Genomic DNA, 25,218 nt, shown 5'->3' with positions numbered 1-25,218 from the left:
TGAACCCATATGCACATGGACACAGCACACATTGTCTCCAATGGAACATGTGAAGTCAAACCTTCCACCCAGAAGCAGCAGGTCCTCGTTTGGCCTCTCCCATGCCTGACACAGGACTCCTGCTCTCTGTTGACAGCACCATGCTTCATGTTCAAAAAACACTTCCCCTTCAATCTTCTCAGCTGTCAGATGCTGCTACAGCCAGGTGGGATGGCAAATGTGATCCCAGGACTTGCAAAGTAGGAAGACTGTTACAGATTTGAGGCTAGCCTGAACTACACAGTTACAGGCCAGTTTCCGTTACAGAGCAAGACCCTACAGTCTCGACAGACAGACAGACAGACAGACAGACAGACAGACAGACACACACACACACACACACACACACACACACACACTGCTACAATGTACATCTCACAAACCTAACATATCTCCTTTTCTTTCTCATACAGAAGAACAAAGTTAACAGTAGTGACAGAATGCAGAGTAAGTCCCTCTGCCTCCCCAACCCCATTCTAAGTGGCTCAGAGATGGACAGGATGTGGCTCCCTGGGAACATTCAAACTCAGAAAATACAGAGTTCCCAGACATATCCCCAAACTCATCCCACAACTGTTTCTCTGGGTTACAAATCCCCTGTACTCAGTCTTCCAGGATGACAGGTATGTGACATGTAATGTAGTAAGAGTCACATCCCTGAATAAATGTGAGTGGAGCCACTGGACATGAGTTCACACCAATAGAGAAAGAATCACACGTTGCACTGGAGTATCTGTTAAATAAGGAAAATCTATTAAACAAGGAAAAACAACACAAATGCTGTAGAAAGATAAATCTCCAGCCTGGATGTCATGTGGACCATATCAAGAATCAGAGGGCTTAGGAATGCAGGTCAGTAGCTGAGTGTTTGCCTAGCACATGAAAGGCCATGAATTCAAAGCCCAGGCCTGCAAAAAGAGAAAAGAAAAAGAATCAAACAGAATTGGGGTGCAGGATCATCTTAGGTATCCAAAACAAGAAAGCCTAAAGGGCAGTGGGTTGGGCCACCATTAAGTTCTCTAAGAAATTCCCCTGCCCCGCCTATTCCACAGACAGTGTTAAACAACTAAAAGTTCCATTAGCAGTAAAGATAAGTCAAATTACCATTTACTATCCCACAAACAGTGTCACTCAAATTGAAGAAAATCAAGTTTGAATGTGATGGGGATTAAGTGGGAATTGTCCCTACAGGTGCCTGTGTTTGAACACCTATTCTCAGCTGGTAGTGCTGCTTGGAGAGATTTCGGATCCTTTAGCAGATGGAGCATTGCTGAAGGAAGTGCGTCACTGGGGATGGACCTTGAAAATCTCTAACCCAGTTCCTCTTCCTGACTCTGGACAACATGTGACGAGCTGACTTCTTGCTACTATGCCAAGCCTTCTCACAAGGAAAACACTCTCCACTTTCTCCCCTGAGTTGCTTTTGTCAGGGGATTTGTCAGAGCACCAGGAAAGTCACTGCAGCAGCATCCTTGTGCTTTTTACTCTTCAAAAGATGCATCTAAAGAAAGGGGTGGGGGATGAAACTGCGCCTGTAATCCTAGCATTTGAGAGACAAAATGCTTATACAGATCATGTGTAGAAGGGATGTTTAAAATTAAAGCCAGGGCTGCAGCTCAGTGGCTGAACACTTGCCAATGTGTGCAAGGCCCTGGTTTCAATGCCAAGACAGCAAACAAAATTAGAGAGATGTCAACTGCATGAGTTCAACACAGTCCACTTGACCCTGTGTAAGAACTATAGAAATGAAAACATCCCTCAACTGGGGAGCAGGGATGTCCTGGAATGTGCAAAGCATAACCCTAAGTAGCAAGTATAATTTGCATTTTTATTTTTTGTGGCCTAAGACAATTAAAGCACTGCACACTGCAAAAAAAATGCTGTTTTCCCAAGGTGACTATGCAGATATGAATTGTTCTGTCATTATGCTTTTAAATTACCAGTATGCTTTTAAAGAAACAGTAAGTGCCGAGTCAAGACCGTGTGCTCCACATCCCTGATCCACAGTTTAGATAATAAAGGTTCATTACCAAGTACATGGGTTCAATTCCCAGCACTTGGAGCATGTAAGAGAGAATGGGGAGGGGTAAAAAGAAACTCCTTCTTCAGTGTGTGTGTGTGCTCGTGTGGATGGTACATGCATTTGTAAGGGTGTGGGTGAATGTGGAGAGGCCAGAGATGGATGTTGGATATCTTTCTCAATAATTCTTGACTTAGTTTCTCAGACAGTGTCTCTTACCAAACCCACACTCCACATATTTGGCCAGCCTTGCTGGCCAGGGAACACCATAGATTCTGTTGCAGGATAGGATCCACCCTGCCATGCTTTTACAAAGTCAGTGAGGAGAATCCAAACTCAGACCCTCACACTGTGCACTGAGCTGTCTCCCCAGCTCCACACTTCTATCAAAAGGAACCTCTCCTTTACACATCATAGCACACATGAGGAAAGCAGGTCTCATTTCATGAGAAAGAAGGATTTAAACAACGATGACCTCTCAAAACCTATGGTAACTTTTACTGCCATGAGGGAGGGAGGCATTATTTCCTTCTCATCTGAAGGAATCCAGCATACCTGCAGTCACATTTCAGTCTGAGATCTCTAGGAAAAGCTTCCATGCTGCAACTCTACCTATGCACTCCACTGACACCAACAGTTAAAGGTTGTGGACAGCAAAATGAAGCAAGTAACCCTTCACACCCACAAGAGAACAGTGTAAAGACTCAGAAAAGGATTAGGACACTCCAAGAGTCACTTCCAGCGCTTTTAGGACACAGCAACATTCAAATGAGAGGGGAGAAGGAACAGCTGGTGACTGCTGATGTCTGCTAGAGAGCCTGGGGAAGGCAGCAGCTTCCAAGCTCTGCTCTACGTGCCTAGCATGGGTATGGCGACCCCTCTTCATGATCACCTCCCAGAAGGAGGCTCACTTGCCAACAGTACAGCAGAGCAGCTTGCTGATTAGCTCAGCCCAGCCGGTGAGCCCGGCTTTACTCTCAGGCTCCTCTAGAAAAGACTACACTATGTGTCAGTTGGACAGAAATAAAACGAAAGGATGAGAGGTCTTCACTTGCTTTCAAGCAAATTTACTCAAAACATTTCATTTCTTCAACGTTTTGTCAAAGGAACCCATCCAACTGTCCACTATTCTTTGCTTTTCTCCAATCTCAAACTCCATGGACTGTTGGTAAAGAAAGAAGCCCAAAGTCAAATGTGGCAAAAATGAAGAGGCTGACAAAGGAATCACACACCCCTCCTTTCCTGAAGCCTCATCTTACAAAGAGTGAAGATGAAAAACTGTGGTAAGAGGATGGGCTGAATAGTGAAGCATCAGGAAAAAGAAAGGTCATAATTTTAAATTAAAGTCACATTCATCAGTCATAACCAATGCTTCCTCAATCCCCGTATTAGCCAGAACTTATAGAATGAATCAATCAATCTCTCAGTCTCTCAGTCTCTCTCTCTCTCTCTCTCTCTCTCTGTCTCTTTACACACACACACACACACACACACACACACACACACACACACACACACACACGAGAGAGAGGATTTACTGAAATGGCTTACAGCCTGTAGTCCAGCTAGTCCAACAATGGCTGTGGCTATCTTGGATCTTACATTGAAGGTTCAAGAATCCACTGGTTGTTCAGTCCACAAGGTTGGATGACTCAGCTGGTCTTCAGTATCTGCTCTAATCCTGAAGAAGTAGTCTCTAATTCCTAGTGGAGGAAGCAGGCAAAGAGAGAGAGACAGCTTCCCTCTTCCATGTCCTTACATAGACTGCCAGCAGAAGGTGTGACCCAGATTAGAGGTGGTTTTTCCCACCTCAAAAGACCTGGCTTAAAGGTGTGTCCTCCTACTGCAAAGATCTGCATTAGAAGGTAATCTATCTACTTCAAATTAAGCAAAAAATCCCTCACAGGTGTGCCATCCATTTTTAACTCTTATATAGTCAAGTTGAGAACCAAGAGTCACCATCACAAGTCTACTTAGTGTCAACACAATTACACACTTCTTGACACACAATTATATCTTATGTCATGATTAACTTCCAAATGAAAACAATAAACCAGGTCATAATAACAACTAAACATGATATAACTAACCCAAATGCAACCACAAATACATTACATATTTAACATGATATAAACTATCACTTGTAGAACTACAAACCCATTGTAAATGTAGGTGGCAATGTCCTAGAGAGACATTCTTTTCGTATTTCAAACTTAAAATATGAAAGCCATTGATATTCTCTTAATTGATGTTACATCTTATGACAAAGAAATTCAGGAAAGAAAGCACAAATGTCTGTACAAATGCATTCTAAACAAAATACAACAGAGGCTCTCATGTCAATTATAATCTTCTTTCTGTAACTGCTCACCTGGATTTACTTTCCTCTACCACCCATTCAATATTTCTTCCACCTACCTACTTGATTATTGAACTCCTCCTCAGTTGAAGTCACCTTTTAATGAGCATTTACATGGGACACACATGTCTTCACATCCTTTGCCTATTTGGATATATATCCACATCTTTCCCAGATGTGTTTCTTGCCAATTTTCCAATCATGCTCTTTCCAAGTCCCTAACCATCCAGCCAATCAGTGAGCAATTGCACAACTGGTCAAATCTCCTTCCAAACAAAATGTATAACCATGTGTACTGCCTGACATTCTGCACATTGTGAAGATTTCCATTCATTGGTGTCTTTCAGGTTGTCACAAAAAGGGGTTGTAATATTGTAGTTCTCCACTTCTGGGTGGTGCCTACATAACCTGCAGAAAAAAAAATCAGTAAACCAAGCCTTGGTCTTTTTTTCCTCAGTAAATAGATCATAAGGCAGACTCCATAAGGCTATAGGTATATACTTAGCAGCAGATGTCACTAAAACAGAAGTAAAAACTACAGGCATTTGGATAATTTCTTCATGTAACTTGTTTGTGCCTTTGGGACATACTCAGTCATGATCAAACATAGACCATTTCCATTTGGTAAAATGGCTGCTGTGTACTTTATGACTGGGTGGGTCAGATAACACCCAGCTTATAATGAATGGGCAGTTCAGGTCACATGGTAACTTGATAGCTCATTGTCCAATGTTCAGTTTCCACTAAGGTCCAATAGCAGGCCAAAAGCTGTCTTTCAAAGGAAGAAGAGTTGATTGCAGACAGAGTCTTGCTCCAAATCCCAAAGGTCTGTTCTGTGACTCACCTATAGGGGCCTGCCAAAGGCTCCAAAAGCATCCCCATCTGCCACTAACACCTCAAGTACCATTAGGTCTGATGGATCATATGTTTCAAGAGGTAGAGAAGCCTGCACAGCAGCCTGGACCTGTTGAAGAGCCTTCTCCTGTTCCAGGCCCCACACAGAGCTAGCAGCTTTAGGAGTCACTTGGTGTATGGGCAGGAGCAACACACCCAAGTAAGGAATGTGCTATCTCCTGAATCCAAATAGATCAACTAAGTGTGCTTCTTTCTTGGTGGTGGGAGGGGCCAGTTGCAATAACTTATCCTTTATCTTAGAAGAAATTTCTCTGCAGGCCCCACACCACTGGACTACTAAGAATTTCACCGAGGTAGGACTACTAAGAATTTCACCAAGGTAGAAGGCCCTTGAAGTTTGATTGGATGTATTTCCCATCCTCTGATACACATATGAGTTACCAATTAGTTCATAGTGGTTGCTGCCTCCTGTTCACTTGGTCCAGTCAGCATAATGTCCTCAAGATAGTGCACCATGTGACACTTCGTGGAAGATCACTCTAAGTTAGTCCTCAAGATAGTGCACCCTGTGACACAGGGCCAGAGAGTTAATGCATTCTTGAGGTAAAACGGTATTAAGTAAGCTGCTGCCTTTGCCAGCTGAAAGCAAATCCCTTTTGGTGGTCCTTATGGACAGATACACAGAAAAAGGTATTTGCTACATCAGTGTGTACCAGGAGATGTGTTGATCTGCTCAAGAAAGTATACCACATCTGGTACAGCAGCTGCAACTAACTGGAGTCACTACTTAACTGAGATTCACTATTTTCCCTAGCAGAGGCAACTCCAGGGTTTCCATTTGGTCTTTCCAACCATAATAACCCTCACCTCATGGGTCAGGGAAACAATGTTAGAAACTGGCCAATTTTAAGAATATCTATTCCAATTATACATCTGGGACTGGGGAAATAAGCACAGGGTGAGTTCAGAGACCCACTGAACCTACTGTGAGTCTGACTTCAGCCAAAACTCCATTAATCACAAGAACTCCGTAAGCCCCAGTTTTAACTGGAGGGTATAATTTTTCTTGGAATCTTACAAAAAAAAAAATCAACATTAATTCTGAATCAGCATCCAACAGTCCCCCAAAGTCTGACTGTTTCCTTTCCTCCAGTATACAGTTACCTTCATGAAAGACCATAGGTCCCTCTAGGGAAGGACTGGGGAAAGGCTAACAGTAAAACTTTTAGGTATTTTATCAAAGTCCTCCCTCAGCAGAAACTTAACATGTCTTTATTCAAGGGGTTCTGGGTCTGCAAATTGACTCGAGTCTGGAAACTGATTCATAGGCTGCAATTCCTTTTTGCCATGATTCAGCGTAGCTTTTCTGTCATTTAAGAATTTTTCTGCTTATACAGATCAAAGACACAGTAGGCGGGGCTGGAGAGATGGTTCAGAGGTTAAGAGCACTCACTACTCTTCCAGAGGTCCTGAGTTCAATTCCCAGCAACCACATGGTGGCTCATAACCATTCCGTTATGAGATCTGGTGCCCTCTTCTGGTGTGCAGATATACATGGAAGTAGAATATTGTATACATAATAAATAAATAAAATCTTAAAAAAAAAAGACACAGTAGGCTTCTTATATATTTCATGCCTGGAAACACCATGATTGATCAGTACCAAACATCCACTCTGCCTGTGCTGACCATTACGGGTCAGGCCCTTGTGGACATTGCTTTGTCTGTGCTGCCCGTCATGATAACTATGATCATCTTGCCTTAGGCAATTCAGTCCTGCCATCTGGGGGACTAATTAAACCTATTGCATTTAATTCATCCAACTGAGCAGCAGCATCTCCAACCCTAAGGTTTGGCACAAGGAAAAGGGTGACAACAAAGCTCTTCAAATGTGCTCATGCCCTCTCACCAGTTTGTGTCTTATAGATTAGTGAAGGGTGTTCTTCTGGGCCTTCGCATAGTGGAGGATTAGGTTTTACACAGCATACCCTTTCTAGCACTGCAATTTCCCTGAGCCTTAAAATACCTTCACGAACCCTAAAATAAGAGATATCAGGCATCTCCAACTCCTTTTCAGTGGACCATTGTTTGACAAATGTTTCAGCCAACCATTCAAACAAATTTTGGATACTGTCTATAACTATACAACCTTCCTAGAACCTCTACTCAGAGGGCCCATATGAATAAACTTAGCCTGATCTAGTTTTGTGTTCCTTCCACCATTATCCCACTCCCTTAAAATCCATTCCCACGCATATTCCTTAGATTTCTGCTTGAATGAATTAGCAAAATGTTAAGTATTGTAATTTTAGTAGTGTTGTACACCTCCTCATGGACTACACTTTGTGCTTCTCTCTAGGTATCTGCTTTGTCTTTGGTTTGACTGTAGGTCTAGAGCAGTGGTTCTCAACCTTCCCAATGCTGTTTCTCATGTTGTGGTGACCTCCAACCATAAAATTATTTTAGTTGCTACATCATAACTGTAATTTTGCTACTGTTATGAATCATACCGTAATATCCATGTTTTATGATGGTCTTAGGTGACCTCTGTGAAAGGGTTGTTCAATCCCCAGAGGTGTAGTGACCCATAGAATGACAACCACTGGTCTAGAGGCAACTACTGGGGGACCCTGAAGAACATCAGTATTATCTTGCCTGGCATCTCCTTCATAGAAAGTCACTGCTGGTTTAGCAGACAAAGGAGGATTAATTTGCCCAGTCAAAGTCAGGAAAAGTAGTATTCAAAGGGGTGGAGCTGTGAGTCCATCTGCTGAGATAAACCCTTGAGAATCTGACAGTTCAGAATTCTCTGCTTCAATAGGCTCTTCCCACATATGCCCATCTGAGGCGAGGACATGAATTTTCACTGTCATTCAGCCAACATTACAATGAAGATTCAGTTTGACTTTCTGCAACTTGAGCTCTGTAGCTGCTGGAGAGATTCTCTCCCAGAACACACTTAGAAACCTTTAGACTGCTTATGCACATCTGAGTTCATTGTTGCCCTTCACTGTGTTCTGAGATGCTACAAGTTGGTTAATTTTATCACAGAGCAAATTTGTCCCTATCCATTGTCAGTTTATCCAGAAATGCTAGAAGCAACCAACCAACATCATCATTTTCCTTATTTTTCAACAAACTGGTCAAGTTTCATATACAGAGTCACTACCAAAGCCACTGCTGCTCACAACTAGTGAGTCAGGATAATCAAATGCATTTATCTCCTTAAGTCTGGGATATAGTTCACAGCAGGGGCTTTCGGGGTTCTCTGAGCCCCCAGAAAAGGCTTTGTAACTGGAGAGGTTACAGCAGCTGTAGGTGTTAGAGAATTGCAAAGTCATTCCAGATACTTAAAGATTCATCCTTATACTTCTGGTGCCCTAGAACCACTTCTGATACCACAATCTGTATTAGCCAGGGTTCTCTAGAAGAATAGAACTTACTGATTAATCTGTGATGTGATATATATATATATATATGTATATATATACATATATATATATATATATATATGGATTTATTAGAATGGTTTATAGGCTATGGTCCAGCTAATCCAATAATGGCTGTCTAATTAAGGAAGGTTCAAAAATCCAGTAGTTGCTCAGTCCACAAGGCTGGGTATCTCAGAATTCTGAAGAAGTATGCTCTATGTCAGTGAATGGACTTGCCAATCAGATCAAGAGCAAGCAAGCAAAGAGAATGTCCCTCTTCTGTGTCCTTATATAGGCTTCGAGGAAAAGGTGTGACCCAGACTAGAGGTGAGTCTCCCAACCCAAAAGATATGGATTAAAGGTGTGTCCTCCCACCTCAATGATCAGGGTTAGAAGAAAATCTTCCTACAGCAAATGACCCATTTAAACAAAAGGAAAAAAAAAAAACCTTCAGAGGTGTGCCTAGCCATTTCAAGGTTTTAGTTCATTCCAGATGTACTCAGGTTGACAACCAAGAATAGCCATCAAAAGTGTGTGTGGGGAGACAGGGGGGCCCTCATGAGCCTCAGTGGCAGAGTGCTCTCCAGCATGTGCCTGGCCAGAGTTCCATCCCCAGCATTCAAAAATGTAACCCCAAATACCACATACAAATAGAAGGCAGGTAATTCAGATAGCCCTTTTCCCAGAGGGCTGTCAGTTAATATCCTAGAGGAGAAAGAAGGCAGTAAGGAATAAACGTTAAAGAAAGAAAAAAAGAGAAGGTTAAATTTTTACTTCTATTACATCCTTTAGAGTCTTGAGAACCTTGCACTGCACTCCCAGAGCCACTGCTGAGGGAAGGGGGCAGGCAGACCAAGGTCACCCTCCCTTTTGCCTTTTGTCAACCCTGTTGAAAAACATCTTATTTCATGTATGTTGTTGATTGACTCACGCCTGAATGCAGCTTTTCTAATGGGTGTATTTTCCTCTGCAAAGCCTTCTTCCACTTAGGAACTCTAGACAGCACTTCAACGCCATGCTTTGGGGCCAAGTTCAGCAGCAAAGTCATAGACAAGAGCATAAAAGTTCAAATAATGTAGAAGAAACATAGGAAAAAGGTTACTTGTTCACAGTCTGGTTCAATCTCAGCTGAGGGCACGTGCAACAGAGCATGTCAAACACCCCAACTCTGAACAGGTCTCGGGGAGACTGACCTTGAAGCTACAAAAATGTGGTAAATTAACAAGTACAGAATGTGTGAATTGTGAAGACAGTATTTAAACACCATGTCCAAACAAGTTTTCCAAACTGTGTCTGAGAATGAACCTATAGACCCAAGGAGCCCAGCCTCACCTGCTGGCTGATGTTGTATCTCCTAACAGGCTTTTGTTTTGTTTTGTTTTTGCAATGCTGGGGATGGAGCAAGGAAGACAGATGATAGGCAAGCCCTCCACCACTGAGTTATGCCCCTTGCCCCTTTTATTACTTCTGAGACTTTCTACCATAGAAAGCTGTTCTAGTTATCGGTGAGCTGGGACGCCCACCTGCACTGGTAAGAGGTTAATTAACATGGCATCCCAATTTCAGGAAGCCATAGGGGTGGGGAAGCAAATAGAAGTAAAGTCATTTTGATAGGAAGTTTTGTTTTTTTCATTCAAAAGGCCAAGATGTTGTCACTCTACCCCAAAACAAACTCTGAACCAGGGACCACGCCTAGCTTCTTCAGGTCTATACTTGGGAGGTTTGGTTCCACAGTGTGTGTTGTCTGTCTGCTGCCACAGGCTCCAAATGCTAAGTTAGACCATGTAAGTGGAGGCAGAGTTTTTCTTTTGTTCCAACCGCCTGGTCCCAAATAAACACACAGAAGCTTTTATTAATTACAGAATGCTCAGCCTATAACTGGGGCTTATAACTAACTAGCTCTTACAACGTAAATTAACACATTTCTATTAATCTCCACTTTGCTATGTGGCTTTGTGGCTTAACCTATTCTCTCTCTCTCTTTTTTTTTTTTAACATTTATTTATTTATTATGTCCACAGTGTTCTGCCTGCATGTATGTCTGTAGGCCTGAAGAGGGCACCAGATTTCACTACAGATGGTTGTGAGCCACCATGTGGTTGCTGGGAATTGAACTCAGGACCTTTGGAAGAGCAGACAGTGCTCTTAACCACTGAGCCATCTCTCCAGCCCCTTAACCTATTCTCTAGTGTGTCTTGTTCCTCTGGCAGGTAGCTCGAACATCTCTCAACTCCGCCCTTCTTTCTCCCTGTTTGGCTTTCCCACCTAGCCTCATTTTGCCTGGCTATAGGCTGATTCGGCTTTATTATTAACCAATGAGAGGAATACATATTTACATCATATGGAAGGATTACCCCACAGCAAAACCATGCTACTGAGCATGGAAGAGTATTTGGGTGAGAAGTTTACTGAACCGTGGACAGGCAGGTGGCCAGCATGGCATTCCACCTTCTGGTTGGCGAGATGGAATTAGGACATAGGAACAGACATCTATGGTTTGACAACCCAGAGGGACAGCAAACTAAAATATTTAGTCTCCATAATAAACAATGCCTTCAGTAAGAAATCAGCTTCCAAGACCAATTATGAAACAACAACAACAACAAAAATAACTTCTAAGTCACTACAACTTTCTATTAGCTTTTGATAATACCAGGTCACACCTCACCCTTAGCCCTCCCACATCTGACACACCCTGTGAGGGTAATTCCTCCCCAGATCACTGGAGCCATGCCCACACCCTAGTGTGCAAAATATTCTCTGCTCACATTCTCACATTCACAGTCCACATCTGTTAGGAGCAGTCATCAAGGTCAATCTGTCCTGAGCCTTGTGAGCACTTAGGGACTATGTTCTTTCAGTGAAAGCATCAGGGGACACACAAGAAGCCCTACAGTACTCTGTAACGCCGGGCTCTTAGGTAAAGTGGCTAGGATGGGTCCTGGGCCTAAGGTCTCTAGGGGACTTCCTGCTATAACTATTGCCACTCCTTACAGAAATTCAGACAAGGAGACCCCCCATCCCACACTCAGTAAGTGATGAGACTATCTCCTAGCTGAGACCCAAGTGGCTGATTTCTAGATCTACCCTCTTCCAGGCAGCAATCACCCACTTACCCAAAGGCCCATAAGTGTCAGGTTATTCCTAAATCTACCCAATCATGCCATGTATCCTTCCCCAAGGGAGCACCAAACACTGGGAGTGAATGCTTGGGGCAATAGTGACTTGTTCTTACCAACATCTCCTAGCCAGAAAGATGCTATAGAGAAGGCAGGAGCATTCCTCCAGATGGAGCCCCCACTGGGCTACTGGTAAGAAGTGCTAACAGTAAAGATTTTGCAGTCACTACAGTTCCTCCTCAGCCAGCTTTGCGTATGTAAAAGGGAAGAATTCCTCATTAAATGAACGTCTTGGTCTTCTGCAGCATCAAGTTTTAACCATGGCCTTAGAACCAAATGCATATTTTTATTACAATCTAACACACACACACACACACACACACACACACACACACACACACACACCTACCTTTAAGTATAGATGTAGGCCTAAAAGAAGGTTCTACTCAGAAGGAAGAGAGCAGCAACAGCAGTAGACAGGGACAGGGACGTGGCTCAGCGGTAGAGTGTTTGTATCCCCAATGACAGAAAAAGAAAAGCTGAGCATGTTGACACTGCCTCAGGAAACTGAGGCTGCTTCAAAGCAACAGTGAAACTCTCCCTCACTGTGCCTACCTTTTTAACAACACTGCAAACTGGGGCATTTGCCAGTGTGTGGAGGGCCCAGGTCCCATCTCCAACACTGGAAAAACAAAGCTGGTCACCACTCATTCAGTAACTTCACAACAGTGATCAGCTGAGCTACAGCTTGAAAACACCAGGCAAGCATCACCATTCTATCCTCTCTCTGCTAACCAGGATTGCCCCTCAAAAACCCTACAGAAAGATTTTTCCCTCTAGTCTTCCTAAGTGCTCCAAGCACCATCCCACAGTTTCACATCAAGGGTCAGGTCTCCTGGGATGAGGAATGTGAGCATTATATGACATGTGTTAGTTCAGCATCTCCAGCTCTGACAAAGACACTCACTGGCTGTCTTTGTCCAGTCTACCCCCAAGGCCACTGGCTTGCCCCCAGTGCCACTTAATAAATCACATGTAAATATTTGTCAAAAGATTAATCCTTTCAGTGGGATCTCTCTCTCTCTCTCTCTCTCTCTCTCTCTCTCTCTCTCTCTCTCTCTCTCTCTCTCTCTCTCTCTCTCTTTATAGGCTTGTTTGTCAAAGATAATTTCCACAAACTCTAAATTAGGAACTGAAGTTCACTGTCACCAATCCTTGGAAGCCATGGCCCATTTATTATGCTGTGCAGCATTTATAGATGTAGCAGCTTCCAGAATAAATTCAATTTGGCCTCAGTCTAAGTTATGAACCAGAGTAAATGCAAAGACCAACTAACTAGCTCATTGTTCTACATTCCTCTACATCCTAAAGCATTTGCTAAGAGTTAATGTGACTGTGGTCACATTAACTCACGGTGCTTAATTGACTCCATAACTGCATAACTCTGGAAAGTAAACACGACTGGAGCTCAGTAGATAAAAAGTGCTTGCAGTACAGCCTATCCACCTGAGTTCAATCCCAAGACCCACATAAAGGAGGAAGGAGAGAACTGACTGCACAGTTGTCCTCTGACCTACACACACACACACATACACACACACACACCTAATGTTTTGTAAAAGCATGATAAAAATAAGACCAGCAGGAAAATATTTGACCAAAGATAAACAAATTTAGGTGACTACATGCCGTACCTGATCATAAAGACTTTCTCTAAATAAAGATGTCCAAGGAATAGACATGTCAGTGAGAAACAATGCCTTTGCAAGTGAAAAAGATTATTCTAATCCTCAATCCAAAAAATAAGGAAAAAGTAAATTAATGTTCAGTAAGAACTTATTGACATCCAGGAGCATTGGCCCAAACCTTTAATCCCTGAGGCAGGTGGATCTCTACGAGTTCCAGGCCAGCTAATATTACACAGGTTAAAACAAAACAACAAAAATAAATTACTTATGAAAAGTTATTCAACTAAACAGGCACAGTGTAAATATCAAGTCTTGTTTATAAACATGAAATCCTGCTGAGTACAAAAAACATTAAAAAATACACATCCACAATCTGATTATTACAGTTATAATCTGTCGATTGCAAGGCATATTATATTCAGGTTTGGGATGAAGCTTCAACCAAATAATACTAGCTAGCACACACAAAGTTCTGTGTCCAACCCAGTACACATTCACCAGGCATAGTAGCATGTGCCGTGAGGTGGAGGATTATTAAGTTTACAACCATCCTTGACTCCATATCGAGTGTGAGGACAGTCTCAGATCCACAAGACTCTGTCTCAAAATACATATAAGTAAAAATACATAGTAAGTAAGCAAAGGGTAAGATATTATACATGTAACACTTAGATATCACACACAGCGATCAAAAGGAAACTCATTATCTTCTGTCATTTTGCTAACAAAGGAGAACTAGGTAGCTTTGTCTTTGCTTTTTTAAGTAGTCTTAACTGTTTCAATGAATAAACAAATAATGGCATTTTGTGAGGACAAGGATCTGGAGTTGTTACTCAGGCAGATCATGTACTCAACACAAGCAATGCCCAGGGACCTGAAAGGAACAATAATATGGAAAGGAAATTAGTTGTTTTGTTTCAGATCATCACCACAAACTTAGAGACTACATTTCTTCAGAATTGAAAATGATCAAAGATCTGGGCAAAGGCTGAAGTATAGACACTTACTAAAGTGCTAATTTAAAATAGAATAACTTAAACATCAAAGAGACAGCGCTAAGTAAGTTGTTTCCATACCTACAATCAAACAAACACATACAAATACAACACACCCATCCAAAGAAACTTCTAGGCAAATAACAACAGCATAGGAAATGCCCATGACACATTAAAAAAGCAAATTCCAGGACTGGTGAGATGGCTCAGAAAGTAAAGGAACCTGCCCTGCAAACCTGGCAACCTGAGTTTGAACTCCAGAAGCTACCCAAGACAGTAAAAAGAGAATTTGCTTCATGAACTTGTCCTCTGACCTTCACATGTATCTTCAGCAAGTGTACACACCTAGAGATCATACACAATACATACAATAATAATGCGTAAAATCTAAAAATACATAACATAACAAAATGAGTTCAGGCTGAGGGTGAGATTCAGTGCTGAGGGCCTAGGTACCATCCCCACCATCCTCAGAAAAAACACCACCACCAAAAAAAGACTCAAAACCCACACCCAAAGTCAAACCCAATTAGTATTTAAAGTGCTATGAAAATACTGAGCCACGTGTAGCAGCATGTTCCTGCAATCCCAGAATTCTGAGGCTGAGGCAGGAAAGGATCTCTGAGTTACAGGATAGCCTGGGCTACACAGACTGTCTCACAAAAGATACTGTTTCAGATGGGTGACAGTCAATGTAAAGACTCATAACTGGTCACAGGACTGAGAATAAATGACTATTGAGGGCACATCCCTGAAGATGAGGTCAAATGAGAATGAGGCTGCTGTTATGAAATGCTTTCTAGAAGTGGCAATGGTCTTGCACTCATGAGCTCTCAGAAGCTGCAGCTATGGGGGGTAGGCAGATGACAATGACAGGGGACAACATCCTAAAACCAGTGAAGAAGAGACTCCGGAGGCAACTGGCAGTGAAAGGCAGCTAGGGAGCCATTTTCTTCAGGTGTGACCTCTTGGTAAGGTGCCCAAGTTCCAATCAATAACCAAATCACGACCCATGCTCATGCAAGCAACCCTAATGCACACCCAGAATCCAATGGGAGAAGAGGTTCAGCAGGAGCGGGAAGAGAATGACAGAGGGCAGTAGGGGTGCAAACAACACGCGTGCGCGAGTGCGAGTGCGCGCGCGCGCACACACACACACATACACACACACACACACACACACACACACACACACACACACACGGTATGGGATGGTCAAAGAGTAGTAAAATAAACTTAACAAAAATTAAAAATAAACATTTCATTCAAAGTAGGAAGAGGCTGGGTGCAGTGGTAAAGAGGGTGGAGCTGTGGCTGGATAAGATTGACTTACTTTATTTTATTGTATGATGACGAAGGCACGCCTGTGTGCCACAAGCACACCTGGTGCTTGAGGTCAAAAGGGGAGCACTGATCTGCTGGAACTGGAGTTACAAATGGCTGTGAGCTGCCACGTGGGTGCTGGGACCCAAACCCATGCTCTCTGCAAGAGGAATCATCGCTTCAGCCCCCATTCTTACAAGTTTTCAAATCAGAAGACGCTGACACATTTCATCCACACAGCTTTCTTTACTTTTGTGAAGCAGGGTCATATGTAGCCCAGGATAGCCTTGATCCTCCTGTTTCTTTACCTGAAGTGCTAGGATTAGAGGTAAGCCACTATGTTCAGCTCCACAGACCTTCCTAGAAATACCATTCCAGATGGGTGTGGTGGCTCATACCTTTAATTCAGGGACTTGGGAGGCAGACGCAGGCAGATAGTTCGAGGCCAGCCAGGTCAACAGAGCAAGCTCCAGGACAGCCAGGGCTACTCAGAAAAACCCTGTCTCCAGAGAAAAACAGGGGAGAGGAGGGAGAAATACCTTTCCTTCAGCTAACTAAACTACCTAGAAGCCATGGATTAATATTTTTAAGTTTCCAGAACCTGGTACTTATGTGGAGAAATCATGTCATTTAAATTCACAAAGTAAATTACCAGCCCCTCTCTCTAAAACAAACTTATTTAAGAGACTTGTTGCAAGCCAATTCACACAGTTTAGAACTACAAAATTAATATGCAAGGAAAAACATCTTCTAATTTTTTCTTGAATATTCTGTATATTACTATTCACAGTAACAAAGAGCCAAAAAAGGTACTAAGACTTAAAATTAAATGAAAGCAAATCAATTTTAATTGGCCAAAGGAAATTAGTTGATTGTACACAAGTAAGTGTCTGTGGGTATAGGTGTGTGCACACATGCTTGTGCCTGCACAAGAACTAGACAGACTTTGTCCTAAAGGGCAACTGTTGTTAGTGATTGGCGCTAGGGTCCAGGAAGACTTTGTAGGGTTTTTTTGTTTGTTGTTGTTGTTGGGTTTTGTTTTTGTTTTTGTGTTGTTTTGAGACAGGGTCTTACTATGTATTCCTGGTTGGCTTCAAACTCACAGAGATTTGCCTGCCCTTGCTCGATGAATGCTGGAATTAAAGACATAGGACACCATGCCCAGATGCCCAGAAAGATTTTTCTAAAAGTCTCCCATCTTCCTGGTATGAGGAAGGAAAGGAAAAGCCTGGGATGGCCAAGGGCAACCATAGTGAGACGGGAACACCAACAGAAAGGAAGCCAAAGAATGACCTGAGTGGGAGTAGAACTGGCTGTGTCTGGCTTGTGTTTAATATTCATTTATTTATATTTTTGTGTATGTGTGCACACATTTGTGTTTAAGAGTGTACACAGGCCACAGCATATATAGGTAAGATCAGAGGACAAGCCATATCTGAACCCAGGTCATCAAGACAGCAAACAAGGGCTTTTACCCAAGGAGTCATCTGCTCTCTGGCTAACTCATGTAGCAACTGGATGTCTGAGCTCAGATCTAAGCCACCACCCACCACAGGCACAAGTCCAAATAAACTGAATGTCTGTGAAACTGAAACAAAGCCATAAACACCCTTCTGAGGAGTACACACAAATTCAGAGTTTCCACAAGAGAGTATTCACAAGTCATAAGAAACAATCCCACACTGACTCTACAAGACCAGGACAATAAGACCCAGTACGGAGGGTTAGAAATGCATGGCATAAATTATGTTTTCCATTTTCAGTACAATATTTAAAAACTACATTGTGTCATGAAATAGAGTTTACAAAATAGAATCTGGGCAAACTCAAGGTGGGTGAGGCTAAACAATGGCATTCAACAGGCACATTACGTACATGCTCCATTTAATTGTATTTTCACACACAAGAGACTTGTCAGGAAGCTAGCCCAACTGCAGGATGAGCAATACCAGTGTACAGATAAAAGATCCATTAGACTGGCTTGTTAGAAGAGCAATGGTCAAGAAGTAATGAGCCAAAGAACTGATACTGAAATAAATTATCTAGTCTGCACAACAGAAATATAGTAGGAGAAAAAAAGCCAAACAGAGCACACGGATATCCATGTTATGCAATTGGAATCCCAGGATTAACAGCAAGGGAATATGAAAACAAATATCTGCAATTTTCCCAAATATGGTGAAAAACATACATATATTAAACTCTGCCAGTTCCGGCAGTATAATACAGAGAGGAACTAGAAGTATACCTCAGTTGTGGGGCACGGATAAGCATGTCAGAGGCATTGGGGCTCCACCCATGGTATATACACATTAAAATAAGCCATGGCTCCCTGGGGCATTGCTGTGTTGGGGAAGCTCAGGGTCCAGTACCTAGCTCCCTATAGAATGAGGTGTGGTTTGCATCCTTAGAGCTGGCCAGCCTAGCCAATTTAATAAGGTACAAGTTCAGTGAGAGAGAGACCCTATCATAAAAATAAAGAACTGGAAAGCAAGCTAAGAGACACCAACATGGATCTCCACTACGCATGCACACAAGCACACACACACACACACACACACACACACACACACACACACACACACACAGCTTTAATAATTAGTATACAGTTTCCTGTAAGAAGAGAATTTTCATTTTCAAGAGGTCAAAAGACTTTTCAAACACTGATTAGAATTAATGATGCCAAAAGAAAAAGACAGTTGTCAGATTAAATGGAACTCCGTGAATGTAAATCAAAAATAATTTGTATCAGAGCCAAAGAGGCCATTATGGGTTGCTATATAAATAGGCATTTAATGATTTTTTTCATTGCTACTTTATTGATCTGACAGGCCCAGTTTCCGCTGAAATGCTTGTATAATTTGTTTAAGGTAACATTAACAGGATCTGTAGCAAATTTAGATAACCCCATGATCCTTGTATCATTAGAATCGATACTATAAGAAACAAACTTCAAAGTATCATTAGAATCGATACTATAAGAAACAAAACTTCAAAGTGTCTTTTAATGATGCAGTCACACAGTTTTAGAAATCAGAAAGAGAAAACAGACATAAGATCTATCTGTCAAGTACAAAAGGTATCTCCAGTTCTTGCCAGCATGTGTATCACTGCTCCAATCCCATGATAGTGGCCAGGTTCAAATAGCCACTGTGAACACAATGGCCCCTGTGGTCCACATGGGTAAATTCTCACTCTCAGAGCATATTATCTCTCTATAAGAGTAAGGGAACACTGAGGAAAAGAGGCTTTACAGGCATTGGTGGGTGGGGGGAACGGCCAAAACCTAGTTCTGCAAAGGAAGCTGAAACAAACAGCCGCAAATAATACTACAGAGCTGAGGCTTGGAAGTAGGATGCAGCCCAAGTCTAGAGAGGGATTAGCTGAGTAAGTTCCAGTGAAGGAAGCTATGCTCAGAGGCTTAGCACAGTAGAAATGCCAGGGACTTTGTAAAAAAAATTGTCTTATGCAGGCAAAGGAGACAACAGTGTCTTCAAAGATTGTCACTGGCCTCAGTGGCACAAACCTATAACCTGCTGGGAGGCTAAGGGAGAAAGAGTATGGGATCAAGGCCTGCTTAGGCAACGTACCAAGGCCCTGTCCCAAAACAAACTTTAAAAAGGGTTTTGGATATAACTCAGTGGTAGAGCATGAGACCCTGGGCTCCATCCCTACTATCATTAAATAAATATTGAATAATGAATAAAAAATAACAAGCATCTACTTGATCTAGGAGGGGAAAAGCAAATGTCATAACTTCCTCTTAGCCTAGTTCCTATACTGCCTGTTTAAACCCACTTATTTTACTCACACTATAGTGAACACTGGGCCCAAAGTAGTCATTGGTAAACAAGATGGACCCAGTACTGTCCTCAGGGAGGCAATACAACCAAACAATCAAAACCACATGGCCACATCACTCTGACACATAACTACTGACATCGGTATCACTAAATAAAATACTTAGCTTAAAAGTTACTATGAGAGCAGGGTGTGGTTCTAATCCTAGCACCCAGGAGACAGAGTTCAAAACAAGCCTGTTATACATAGCAAGATCTAGGACAGTTTCATAGAGAGACCCTGTTTCAAAACAAAATGACACAAAAAGCTATTGCTCAAGGGCTACAGAACCAGCTCAATGGCAAATGCTCACACTGCTCTTCCAGAGGACCCAGGTTTGGTTCCCAATTCTCAGTCAGGTCTCTCACAACCATGTATAACTCCATTTCCTGGGGATCCAACATCCTTCTCTGACTTTTTCCGGATACCCCATTCATGTGTGTACATGTATAAACACACACACACACACACACACACACACACACACACACACACACACACACACAAAATAGAATAAATCATTTTTTAAAAAATTACTTTTCAGCCGGGCGTTGGTGGTGCATGCCTTTAATCCCAGCACTTGGGAGGCAGAGGTAGGTGGATCTCTCTGAATTCGAGGCCAGCCTGGTCACCAGAGCAAGTGCCAGGATAGGCTCCAAAGCTACACAGAGAAACCCTTTCTTGAAAAACCAAACCAAACAAAACAAAACAAAAAAGTTACTTTTCAAAGAATTTTCCAGCAAGTCAAGGAATAATCATTATTTGGCATCAAAAATAGTATTAAAAAATACTGATAAATCATATACATGAATGACCAAATTATGCTTTTTAGTGCAATAACACTAGTTGGTGCTCTGTAGACTTCAAAACACTTTCACACAGTCTCATCCCTAGTGCCAACAGAAAGGACCAGAATTAAACATCTTAACAAGCCATGACCGTTTGCCAGGACTCTGCTGGGAACTTAGTGTCAACTTCAATGCATCTTTGCAGCCACCTGAGTGGGGACTGTGATCATGACCCTGTAACCGACTAGAAACCTGTGGCCCAGGAGTTTATGCAACTCACCCAAGGATACATGCTGACAAATGACTGGGCTACCATCAGTCCCCAAGTCAGTCAACTAACAGCCTGAACATTCCTTACTTCTAGTCACTGATGCAGAAAGCACACTGAGCAGAGTGGGTGTAGCCACACTTCAGTCAGAGTTCTCCTTACTTTCTTTTTGTTAACCCTGCAGCCTCTCTACAGCATGCATCTCTGGTCCCTGATCCCCCCTGAAGGCATCATCATTGCTCTAATAAGCTGAATTCTTTGCATTATAAGTCTTCTATAAGAAGAGTGGAGGAATGGAGAGTAAAAGCATTTGTCCAAGCAAAAACTGAAAATATACAGGCAGCATCCTTTATGCCCACATTTAATATGATCTTTGCTGTCATGTATTTATAAAGAACACAGCACACTGAAATTTCACTGCTATCAAGCAGCCAGAATACAAGCTCACCAAGCTAGTAAATGTCAGTGTTCACAACAGCCCAAACAGGTCCACACTATCATGCTTATAATACAGAGATAAACAGAACTCTGCAGGTTAAATAGCAATGTTGGCGTCACATACTTCACATGACTGAATAGTACTGACACAAGTCTAAGCTTTTACCTCTACAACAAATCCTGTATTCCTGAGATATTGAAAATTAAAGAGAAATATCAAAATAGCTCAACCTGAGTTTGCATCTTTGTAGAAGTTCAAAATTTTAAAGCATTACAGCATCAAAATGGCATTAAGCTAGCATTTGGCACTTCAAATAAAAAGCAGACACATCACTTAAAAATGTTCACACCTTTAAAATGAGTATTACCAAGGTGCTTGAAATCCAATTACATATGTAACTTAAAAACACATGCTCAATTTTTTATTCAAAGACCTTTTCACTTTAAGATAGTATGCTTAGAAGCTGAAGCTGTGATGGCTCCATGGTTAAAAGAACAAGCTGCTCTTGTAGATGACCCAGGCTCAACTCTCAACACTTACATGGTGGCTCACAAATACCTGAAACTCCAGTCCCAGGGAACCTGATGCCCTCTTCTAGCCTTCAAAATCACTAGGCCCATATGTGTGGTTCATAGACACACAAGCAGGCAAATACTCTTTTACATTAAAAGAAAGAAAAGAAAAAAACTGAATAAACAAACTTTAAAAAGGTAGTAGAATTAATGTCAAATTTTTTTAAGGATCAACAAAAGATGTGGTGATTCATCTCTTCAGAAGCCTATTTAGAAGCAAATAAAATGTCATTCACTTTGCTTGTAAAAAGAACATTTGATGCAGGTTTAATGGCATGGAGAAATCACAGCTAACCACAGACAAAAGGAAGAGTAAAGACTAACAGGTGGTGCTACCCTGCCTCCCTCCCTTCAATTTGCTACTTCAAATTCTCAAAGTATATCTACAATTTATTTTAGAAAAAGGCACACTAGGACAGGAGCATAACAGATGCAAGTGAGGAAACAGACCAAGTGTTACATCTAACACAGGGTTCTGAAACTCCTCCTAGTGCAATCCTGTCTACCTGAGAAACTGACCCAGGACAAACAAGCATGTAAAACAGTGATGAGCTGGAGAGATGGCTGAGTGGTTAAAAGCACATTGCTCTTCCAGGATCCACATGGCAGCTCACAACAAGGACAGACAGGGCTACATAAAGAAACCGTGTCTCAAAACAACACAACACAAAAAGCTGCTGATTCAGGAGGTCCAATTCCAGTTTCATAGGATCCAATGTCCTCTTCTGGCCTCCACAGATACTAGGCATATATGTGGTGAACAGAAATACATGCTAGCAAAACACCCATACAAATAAAATAAACAGTAAAAAATAAAAACAAACAAAAATGCCAGACACTGGTGGCTCACGCCTTTAGTCCCAACACTTGGGAGACAGAGACAGGTGGATCTCTGTGAATGCAGGACAGCCTGGTCTACAGAGTGAGTTCCAGGACAGGCTCCAAAGCTACACAGAAAAACCCTTCCTATCTCAAAAACCAAAAAAAAAACAAAAAACAAAAACAAAAAACCACACCAAATAATAAAAACTTTAAATAGGTAGACTGATCAAACATTTACTGATAATAAGTCATTAAAAAACTAAATTAAAACAATTCTTTGGTAGTCAGATGTGGTGGCTTAGACCTTTAATCCCATCACTTGGGAAGCACAGGCAGGCTCTGTGAGTTCAAGGCCAGCCTGGTCTACATAGTGAGGCTCTGTTTTGTTTCATTTAAAAAAAAAAATACAACAGCAACAAAACCCATTTTGGTATACATATAATTTTGTCATTTGTTAAAGACAAAAATAATTTATATTCTAATGAGGTGAATGTGCTCATCTAACACAATATAAACCAAATTTGTATTAATTAATTTGTCAGTAAGAAAATGTGACCTCTTTGATTCCCATAATTAAACCATTATGCTTCTGCACAGCAGGAAACTGTAAGTACATTAAAACACTGCAATCAGAACATACGCCAATCTGGAATCCAAGGTGTTTCAGGCAGCTGACGAGGAAGCCGCATCACAGAGGGCGTGTGCAGCACAGCACCAGACACACATGCTGTGTGCTCAGAATGAAAGCTGGAGTGAAGCCATGGCCAACATGGACAAGCACTGCCTCCAGTTCACTAGCATTTGATTTCCAATTGTTTGGTCATGGCATGCTCAGAAGCCTTGCCCTATTGCCAAATTTTCAAACCCCACATTCAGTCACATGATACATGGGGTCTTGAGTCACAGTTTAAATATCTTTAGAATAATGAATCCACAATACTTCTCTGTATGATGCACTTACTAATTTTTTCCTTTATTTCACTGGCAAGCTCAAAATTAACCAAGCAGCAATGCCAATGAACCAGCTGCCTGAAACCACAGCTTTCAAACTGAAGGTGAACCCCCCATCACATTAACACGCAAAATAATGTCTAGGACACTAACCAATTTGTACTTGTTCTGGCTGGCTGAGAGAAACGAAGGCTGATGTGTCATCAATCCAGGATATCTGGATGTTACCTGTTAATGGTGAATAAAAACAAAGTGAGTGTCTGAGCATTTAGAGACCCACACAATAGCTCAGACTGGTGTATTTCAGTAGAGTCAAGAGAAATGACGTGCTGGTGTAAAACTAGAGACCTGAACACTAGTTGCATACTGAAAACTTCAATCCACTACTTACTTCTGTTAAAATTTCAAGAGGCAAGGAGATGGCTTAGTGCATAAAAACACTTGTGCTAGCACAGAGTCCTAAGTTCAAACCCCCAGCATCCATATAAAAATAGCCAGGGCCATATCTCCAGCACTGAGTGCTAGAAACAAGAGGATCTCAGAAGGCCACTGGCCAGCCAGACTAGGACAGCTTCATGTTCAGTGAGAGATCCTGTGCCACAGCAGGATGTCCCACCTCCTCCACTGACCTCCCTAATGGTCTATGAGGAGCACATGCGCGCGCGCGCGCGCGCGCGCGTGCGTGCGTGTGTGTGTGTGTGTGTGAGAGAGAGAGAGAGAGAGAGAGAGCACATACAATCAAAATTGCTAGAGAGAGAGACAGCACATACAATCAAAATTGCTAATACCACTTCATTTTACAGACTGCTACAGTTTGGGTATTTTGTTCCTGTCCCATGTTGACACTTAATCTCAGGTATTCAGACAATGGAAACATCAAGGGAGAAAATAAATGGAAGTATAATTGACTCAATACTTAGCAGTGGGGCCTTGGGGAGTGACAGCATAGTGAGCTCATCAGGGCGGTGCCCCTCATGGGAGGATTGCTGGCCATACAAGAAGAGGAGGAGCCTGACAGACACATGCACAAGGGCCTGTGTTTCTCTCTCATTCTAAGATGCCCTGTGCTGCCTGGGGACTCTGACAGCAACAAGGCTGTGACTCCAAACTAATAGAAAGAGCTCTGAGCCAAAACAGGCCATTTTCCATAACACACCAGGCTGTGGTGAGCTTCCAATGGCAACCAAAAGTAAGCTGCTCCAAAGACACAGACTTTGAATATGAATGTTGATTTTGAATTGACAGAAGGAAAATTGAGTGTTCAGTCCAGGAAATGAGAATGGAGGACAAGGAAAAGAAGAATGCAGAGCGGGAAAGCTATTGAGATGGCTCTGTGGATAAAAGTGTTTCGGCCAAATTTGACCATTTCCAAAATGGAAGAGAGCTGATTCCTACCAGTTGTCCTCTGACTTTGATTTTCACATGCAATCCATCACATACATGTGCACGAGAATACATGCATACACACCTGTAATTTAAAAGATTAAGGATTTGGAGAGAGAAAAACCAAGACAGAGACAGTCAGTGAGAAACAGTAGCAAAAAGTACTACACTGAAGCAAACAGTATGTCTAAGCAGAAAGAGAACCCAAGGCAGAGCCCTGGCACCTGCAGAGGAGATGAGAATTTGTGCTTCTGCCACCACTGTCCTTGGGAATATACAGAGCACCAGACTTTAACAATGGGTAAGCAGCACTGGAATTTAACAAT

The 25,218-nt window shown here is 42.1% G+C and overlaps 1 protein-coding gene across 4 annotated transcripts in view; it reads right to left on the bottom strand.

Moving 5' to 3' along the window:
* The window catches only part of Parn (poly(A)-specific ribonuclease), a 155,708-nt gene that overhangs the window by 72,128 nt on the left and 58,362 nt on the right, over nt 1-25,218 (bottom strand). For all 4 annotated transcript variants that reach the window (XM_027424757.2, XM_027424759.2, XM_027424758.2 and 1 more), the window contains exon 21: nt 23,663-23,737. In XM_027424757.2, the coding sequence (XP_027280558.1) occupies nt 23,663-23,737 (75 nt within the window). The remainder of the gene's footprint in view (nt 1-23,662; nt 23,738-25,218) is intronic.

This window comes from Cricetulus griseus, chromosome 7 (assembly GCF_003668045.3).
Source record: "Cricetulus griseus strain 17A/GY chromosome 7, alternate assembly CriGri-PICRH-1.0, whole genome shotgun sequence".
NCBI classification, from domain to species: Eukaryota; Metazoa; Chordata; class Mammalia; order Rodentia; family Cricetidae; genus Cricetulus; species Cricetulus griseus.
This window is presented reverse-complemented; position numbering and strand designations above follow the sequence as displayed.